The sequence below is a fragment of the Rosa rugosa genome, chromosome 1, assembly GCF_958449725.1.
Source record: "Rosa rugosa chromosome 1, drRosRugo1.1, whole genome shotgun sequence".
NCBI classification, from domain to species: Eukaryota; Viridiplantae; Streptophyta; class Magnoliopsida; order Rosales; family Rosaceae; genus Rosa; species Rosa rugosa.
The window spans coordinates 68095557-68104263 of record NC_084820.1 but is presented as its reverse complement, the minus strand read 5'-3'; the positions used below and the strand labels follow the sequence as shown (position 1 = coordinate 68104263).

The 8707-nt window shown below is 40.0% G+C and overlaps 1 protein-coding gene across 1 annotated transcript; it reads right to left on the bottom strand.

Annotated features, from left to right (window-relative positions):
• Positions 1 to 203: 203 nt before the first annotated feature.
• LOC133726377 (KH domain-containing protein At4g18375) lies at positions 204 to 3704 on the bottom strand. The gene is made up of 8 exons (XM_062153907.1): positions 3569 to 3704; positions 2849 to 3446; positions 2038 to 2466; positions 1683 to 1940; positions 1326 to 1583; positions 1061 to 1128; positions 747 to 813; positions 204 to 589 (listed from the first exon to the last, which is right to left on the bottom strand). The coding sequence occupies exons 2-7, from the start codon at positions 3437 to 3439 to the stop codon at positions 765 to 767; spliced, it is 1653 nt and encodes a 550-aa protein (XP_062009891.1). The 5' UTR covers positions 3440 to 3446; positions 3569 to 3704; the 3' UTR covers positions 204 to 589; positions 747 to 764.
• Between the last annotated feature and the right edge of the window lie 5003 nt (positions 3705 to 8707).

Here is an 8707-nt window from a genome sequence, read left to right as displayed (position 1 = left end):
ATGCATTTTTTTTTAAAAGGGTAAAAAGCAGAAAAAGGGATAGCAAAATCAATACTCTTAGAAATGCATAAATGTGCACGTGTGTGTCTTACCAAATTCTCACCGTAATTAAATGAAATTCCAAACTGGTAGTCCAAAAAAAAATCAATACAGATGTATTTCACTAGTGAGATATGTAAACTGTTAAGGTTGATCCCACAATCTGCTAAAATAAAATCATAAATGGCTGCAATCAGATACAATAATCTGCTACATCACAAAGGAAATGGTTAAGTTTCCATAAGCAACATAGGAATTAAAACAATAGTAATAAACCACATATCTGGAAAGCATAAAAGAATAAACAGTATCACAAGGGCAAGTCGGAAGTAACATGGCTTCATAATTGTAGAAGTGTACAGGGAAAAACAGCCGTATAGGCATGCTGGCTAACTAGGTTCTAGGGAACACAGAGATAGTAAAGCTTGGTAAATTTGGTTTCTTGGCCTTTTAAGTAGAAGCGTCAAGGTGGGCCATGAATATATCATATGCTGGTTCATCTTCCGGTTTAGGCAGGCAGTAGGCTAGCTTCAGGCTTCATAGAACTCAGCTGTTTTGATTGGATGGGAAAGGCAAAAAAGGTAAAACAAGAGCATCAGAATTTTATATTAGGGAGATTGGATAGGTTATGTTATCAAATGACTGGCCAAGGGGGACTGCCAGTTATAATAATAGACAAGAAAATCTAAAAGACGACCATAGTCTACCTGCTGGTACCATCAATTCTAGTAACCATAGTTTCTCCGCCGAGAAACAGGGTTCTGGCTAGATAACCTGATATCATAAGCTTCAAATCAGGATCAATGCAATTGAAGACAACCGTGAAAAGAATTCATGGAATGTTATTACAAGGTTTCAGTAATATGAATATTCAACTAGAGATTGAAGACTAAACTATGTATATTGAAGACTAAACTATGTATACACACATTTATAGAAAAGAAAGAACTAACGTGGGAGCAGCAAAGCCAAAACTAAGAAAAGGCAAGCCAAGAAGATAGAGAAATCATTGGAGTTTTACCCAGAACTACCAGTACGTCCAGAAGAATAAGCTCCATAAGCTCCATAGGGACTGCCGCTACCACCAACCTACATATCATATAAACAAAAGAGATTTAACAGAAGACCTTGGTGGTTGCAGAGAAGTGTATCTTACAAACATCTTCTATCAAATTAGTTAAGAAACAGATGGTTTACAATGATGAATCTAAGTAAAGAAGGAACCTCAAGCAAGTATCAATTCACCATAATATATAATAGATTATCTAAAAATAAAATAAACATACCTGTGAACCACCATAACTTCCATAACTGTCATTAGCTCCAAAATCACTTGAGCCACCATAACCACCATAACGCCCATGTCTTTTACCTTCTCTACTGTCATAATTTGGACCATCTGCCGCATCTCCTCCCACAGGAAGATAAGGCAGAACTGTTGGAAGGAATGCAGACACTGCACCTTCCCTGTCGAAAAGGTTTGCCCTCAATCGCGTCACAACATGTATAAGAGCTTCCTTGGCAATATCAAGGTCTCCAGAAATCTGAAATTAAAGAAGTTTATCAGCTTAATCAAGAAATACAAACTTGGACAACAAAATATGGAAACCAGAAAAATCTGGGCAGCATGAGAAAGCCATTACCTGCACCATTTCATCATCTTCAGATGCAATTTTGGGAAGATTTTCTTTTGAAAGTATGCGAATATTAGCTTTAGTTAGTCTCCTCATCTCAGTTACAATAGCTCCTCCTTTACCAATAAGGCAGCCAATTCGTGAGGTTGGAACAAGTACGCGGGTTGTGAATGAGAGGATCCCTGAATCCCTTTCAACTTTCTCGCTGCATCTGGGTTGCAAACGCACTGCTGCTTCTACAACTGACGAGTATTGATCTTCGAAGAACTGAAATAGTAACAGTTAGATTAGTCACATCTATTGTGCAATATTCCTCCACTAATGCGGCTTGAAACATAAAACAGAGGGACTTAGAGAATTTCACCTCCTTTGCAGTAACAGTTATTAAGCAATCATCTCCTTCAGATTGTGAACTATCGACTTTTATAGCAGCCCCAGATTCCTGTCTGATTTGATTAATGATGACACCACCCTTCCCAATCACACCTCCAATATTTGCAGTTGGGCAAATCATGCGAAGAGAAAATTCTTTTGAAGAACCTTCATCTCTCGGAGCCGAGTACAAGGAGCGTGACCAGTCTCCAACATCACCTTTATAACCTCCTCCATAAGGACCCATCAGCGGAGCTAGCCCAACTATAGGCCCACCACCAGTTGGGCCCATGAGTGAACCACCAGAAGCATACATAGGCACTGAAGACGTAAGCAAATGCTGAGACCGTGATGGATTATCATGAAGGCGAGATGCAATTTGAAAAAGAGCCTTCTTAACAAGTGGAGCTTCCCCAGATACCTGAAGCTCACAAACACATACAGACACTTACATAAGGAAAGGCGTATCCAAGTACCAAAGGCAACAAACAACCAATACAAAATGACTCTACAGATAAAAGTTGAAAAACTTCCGGCCATATATATCATTCACACATGTATTTTCAAACGGGAAAACAAACAAGGATCAAACTTATACTACATACTACAAAGAGCTGTGTCTTCCGAATCACACTATACAATATACATTAAGAGCACAATATGCAAATTTACATAACCTTGGAGTCCAAGTGATGAACTCGACATATAAGAGGGCGGTATTATAAACCAAAGAACATATAAAAGCAGCACTCTCTAGTCTCTGGAACTAAAAAAAAACTATCACAAATTCATACTTAATATACCTGTACAAGCTCATCGGAGTTCAATGCACAAGCAGGCAAGTGATCATCCTTGAGTATCCGAATTTGCGCACCAGTTTCGCTGCGAATGGTCTGAACTATCTGCCCTCCTTTCCCAATTATGCAACCAATCTGGTCGGACGGCACCAGCAGCCTCGCCGTAACATGGTGAGTGGCATCCATCTCCTCCTCGGCGTGTGTATCTTCAGCAATAACCCTATCGTGAACCCGAAACAGAGCATCCTGCGCCGGAGCAACGAAATTCCCACTGTCCTCAAACCCATTGGTCTCGTCGCTGGCGCTGTAGATGGTCACGACTCTCTCTTCGGCACCGGGCACCGTTTCGCCGATTCGAATCTTGGACTTGGTGTCGACCCTAAGTTGCTTCACAATCTCTCCTCCTCTTCCGATTATGCTCCCGATTTTCTTCACCGGGCACAAGTACCGGTAAACCGTGTCCTCGGCGTCGATGATGAACTGCTCTCTTTCCTCGCCGGGGTTTCTTCTCTTGCCGCCGCCGCCGCCGTTGTCGGAGTAATCGGACTGAGAATGAGAATGGGAGCGCTTTCCGTAACTATTCCTCTGACCCGCCATGGATTATCTGATTCCTCCCAAACCAACGACGAAGTCAGTTCAAAAACCCTAAGTTTGGAAGTTTGGGGAAATTTGAAATTAAGAATTGGGTTACAAATCTGCAAGTAGAAGAAGATCTGGGTTGGGTACCTTTTTGAATGGAGAGAGCAGCTGCAACTGTACTTGGATTGGGAATTGGAGATTACGGTCTCTCTCTCTGCGATTTAGATTTAGATTTAGATTTCTAGGGTTTTGACCGCCCTTTATTTATTTATATTTATTGATAATTTCGTTTCTTATGTCAATGTGACATATCTCTTACCTCTATATATGTATACATACATACATACATGTAGGTATGTATATGTAAAAGTGACATATTTTGACCATTATGACGTCGATACGTGAAATAGTACATGTACGGTTGGCATGAAGAAAAACTAAAAACAATACATTTATGCAAAATCTATTAGATTGGTGGAAACTTCGGAAAAGTGTAATGGTACTTATGCGATCAAATAATAAGAAGCCTATGTTGGTGCTATGGAACCGTTAAGGTTGAGTTATCCGGCCGCTTCTCCTAGCCCTAATTCCAAGGGTAAGGAGAAAGTCTAAATTTCAGATTTTACTTATGTTCTTTAACTTACAAACTATGGATTATTTTTACATTTAGTTAATAGAACCATAATTGAGTGCATAGACGAAAAGAGATTCACGACAATTTTCTTTGTGTTGGATGAATTATCATAGTTGTGTAGGCTATTAAATAAGTGAGCAGTGGTTGGTATCTGTACTCCCTCACCTGCTTGACCACCAAGTTAGGATACAAGTAGACTGTAAACGGAGATTATTTGTATGTGCCGTTCTGACATTGAGATTAAATGAAATCTCTATTACTTTGTCAGAAAAAATCGAAACAGTTGGTTGCTCAACTTCTGTTTGTTAATAGTGGTTTTGGGGATTATAGGATTTTAAAGTTTTCGTTTTTCTCTTTTTGTATGAAATTCTGCACAATCTTAAATCCCCTACAACTTTCACGAAAGAAGTTTCCTCAAATTTTGACCCGAACAAAAAGTCAACTTTTAGGGCCACTAAAAGTGCTGAAATGACAATAAAAATGAAATTAAATGTCGTTTACCGTCGAAATGACTAATAAATGGGTAAATTCAGGTTCGGGACGTTACAGAAAGACTACTTATAAATTTTATTTTCTTATAAATTTGTTGATAAAAATTTACATTTACTTTTTGTCAGTCATTGTAAATTGGTGACAACAGGGACTGACTGATATGTACTGCAGTCATCTTCAGATTGCTCTTTTCAGTCCCTCTTCTGTTGTTCAGATTTTTCTCCATATTTGTACCAAGATAACTGGTTTTTTCAATCTAGCCTATAAAATCCGCCAGTGTGCCCTTATTACTCTAAACTATCGCTTCACACCAAATAAAGAGTAACGCGTTACTGTGCTTTTTTAACCACGTTTTCAGGTGGAAGGCGAGAGGAAGGATTGGATTGATAAGTTGCCATGTTCGATCTGTTCTGTCATACATACTTTCATTTTTAACAATAAAAGATGCAGTGGGTACTTGCATGATATCCCGTCAGTGGAGGCACCTTTGGAAGCATCCCATACTAACAAGGACTAATCTTTAATTTGACATTCCAAATGTTTTTGGAGGCAAACGTACTCAACACATTGAAGAACTTGAAGAAGACAATAGGTTTGAGTATTATTTTCATCAATCTCCTTTGTAAGATGGGTGAATGAATTTTTGCTGCTCTACCGGGGTAAGGAGGTAGACTCTTTCAAAGTGGCATTTTTTCTTGATGCAGAATCTACAGCCGTCCTTGATAAATGGGTTCGTTTCGCAATCAAAAAGGGAGCTGAAACACTCGATCTTAAATTATTACGCTGAGGTGGCACTTTGGATACAGAGAATGTTTATGTTTTTCCTCACTGGTTACTTTCAGAATTGAAGGCATCGACTCTTAAGCATCTGTCACTGCAGAGATGTGTCCTAAAACCTCCTCCTGACTTCGACAGATTTATTCAGCTAACAACTCTGTCTAAATAAGGCTATTGTCGATCCCGTTTTTTTGGCACATCTGTTCTCTGTTTGTTTGCTGCTCGAAAGCTTGACCTTGAGGTATTGCAGACTGGGCTCATATCTGACTATTGGTCCATCACTTCGTCTGAATGATCTGAAAGTGCTTCTGTGTGTCAATCTAGAAAGAATTGAGATTGATGCAGTAAATCTTTCTTCTTTAGAATATTCTGGAAATCATTTGCAAATTTCTTGCATGAGAATACCACGGTTAGTCAGATATTTTTTTTTCGGGATCATCTAAAGGTGCATTACCTTATGCGCTAACCCTACTCGCCTCTTGTCCTGGGCTTGAGACTCTTCATTTTCAGATCTGGAATAATCTGGTGGGTGAAGCTTTATTTCAATTGCATGGCAGGTTTATTTTGCAGAAACTCTAACCTTTAAAAGTCCATGCTTGTGTGCAGGAAGCTATAGGTTTCAACGTTTAGAAACCTGAAACAAGTGAACTTGGATCTTTTTATGCCAAACTTTGACCTTTGGAATATTCTGAATTTTCTCAAGGCTGCACCTCTTTTGGAAGAGTTTATAGTAACGGTTGGTAATTTTTTCCCCCAAAAATTCAATTGTCCATTTTTATTGGGTCTGGGAATGTTGTGGTTAGGCGGTTGTGAAAATTTATGTCGATCCACTTCTGTTAAAATGGTTTCTAATGTATTGTAATGTATATGAGGGTTACTTGTGTCAGTTTTTATTTCAGTGATGGCCGACAAGCCCTCTTCTCCCAAATTAGTATAGAGAATTACAATGACCGATAAGTGGTAGTGAGGTTCTACTTTATATGAGAAAAGTTCAGCTACCGTCCCCAAACTATGCTGCCAAGGCCAATTTGATACCCGAACTCTCAAAAGTATCAATGTGATACCCAAACACATATTTTGACACCAACGTGATACTTCCGTCCAAAATTTCTTACGGCACCGTTTCTTTGCTGACGTGGAGACACAATTTTTTTTTTATCAATGGCAGAATAGTCTTTCACTACAAGCTAATTAAAAAAAAAAAAAAAAAAGGAACGAAACTATGAAAATAGCTCTCTCTCCCAACTCCAATTCTTCTTCTTCTTCCCAACACTACCTCCTCCCACTCCAATTCTTCTTCTTCTTCTTCCCAACACTACCTCCAATCATAACTCAGATTCACCTCTTCCTTTCTTCGCTTTACTTTAGCTCTTGAAATTTGAGTCAAACATTCATGCTTCCTGGGTTTCATGTAGGAATATCTTCCCCATGAGTCAAAGATTCAACCCTGTTCTTGCCACTGGTGCCTACATCCGATATACTCAATTTCAAAATATCTTAAACCACATCAAGCTCAACCTTTGCTACAGAACTATGTGAATACCCAGAAAAATCAATGTCATCATCATCAATCAATTTGTCAAAGAAATCCTCGTCGGTCTGAACAAAATTTTCCGCAGGTGTAGTAAAAGCATAAATTTACATGAATAAAATATTTTTGCAATTAAAAAGAAAAAGAAAAAGAAAGGGAAAAACTTGCATCGTAATGGTGGAGGTCTCTGTCTGCAACCTGCACCAGGAAGTGATTGGCTCTGACTTGAATTTTCTTACCGACCGTCCCGAACCCCGGCCTCTGCGGAAACCTCACCGCCTTCGACGACGCCTGCGGCACAACAACCATGGCTGATTGGAGGACGCCAGATTGGAGGAGGCTGGGGCAGAAGACGGCGAGCTTGTGGAGGGAGGACCAGCGGCCGGGAGGCTCGAAGGAGGCGGCGGAGACAAGATCGGAGATGACCAAGGCGGGCCCAGTTGCGAGGGTCGTCCTCCAATTCTTGCAATTCGAAGACTTTGATCAAGACTCTCTGGGAATTCATCGGCCTCTCTGACGCCGACTCCAACGACAACCACCCCTACCCCAACTGTAACGACGACCACCCCCACCCCAACTCCGACTCCGAACCACCACAAAACTCCTAGCCCATTGTGACCAACACTTCATTTGACTCCCCAGTTGCTTCGCCGGTCACCGACCAGATCCGAGGCCACACCCGTCTCGTTTGCCTTCTCGATCTGCCCTTCCAGACCCCCCTCAATTTCGATTATCGCCATGGCCATGATGACATCTAAATTTCAAGGTGTTTTCGAATCTACGCAGCCCCTTTAGGTCACCAAGACCACCTCTTCATGGGCATAAGAGGACCTGGGGAGGCTTAAGCATCATCGACTCTCTTGATGATGATGATTCCAAGTTTTCTGGGAAAGTCCCAGATCATCTGAGAAGAAGAAGAATAAGAAGATAAAGAAGAAGGAAAAAGAAAAAGAAGAAGGAAAAAAAAAAACAATTAACAAAAGAAAAGGGCAAATTGGTCTTTTTCTTTGTTTTTGGTCTTTACGTGCTTGCCACGTCAGCAAAGAAACGGCGCCGTCAGAAATTTTGGACGGAAGTATCACGTTGGTGTCAAAATATGTGTTTGGGTATCACATTGATACTTTTGAGAGTTCGGGTATCAAATTGGCCTTAGCAGCATAGTTTGGGGACGGTAGCTGAATTTTTCTCATTTTTTAATTATGATTTGATGATTTGACATATTGAAGGGTCTCAATAAGTGGGGGTTTGTGTTTCAATTTTTTCAGCCATTGCTGACAAACGCCATTTTCTCTCAAATAATTGTGTCCATAAACTAAATCAAATTGTGTGCGCAACTCTTTGATACTGTTGGTACAACCATCAAACTATCAAGGAGATGCAAGGAATCTTCCTGAATTCTCACATGATCATTTGAGAATATTTAAGATGCAAGGGTTCCAGGGTAAGTGGATCGAGATAGAGTTTGCGATTTGCATTCTAAGAATTGCGACAAAGCTTGAGCTATTGGTTATCGATCCACTGGGAAAATATTATAATGGTGGTGGAAGATGGTCCAAACTCAGCTGTTATTATGTGGAGGGGAACGAGAATGAGGTCATTGATGAGCACGAAGAGGAAATGATTCTCGACAAAATCCACACCATTGGCATGATGTGAATTTACAGTATTTATGTTGGAAACAAAGAGCTAGTTTAGTTGTCCGAGAAAGGCTGAAAGAAGTAATGACTGATGCTCAAGTTATAATCCTATAATGGTTGTACTTTGTATCACAAGCGCAGGTACTTACAATAAATGAACTGACCTGTAATGGTTGTTATTTTTAGCATATGCCTTTGTAGGTAGTTCGTATGGA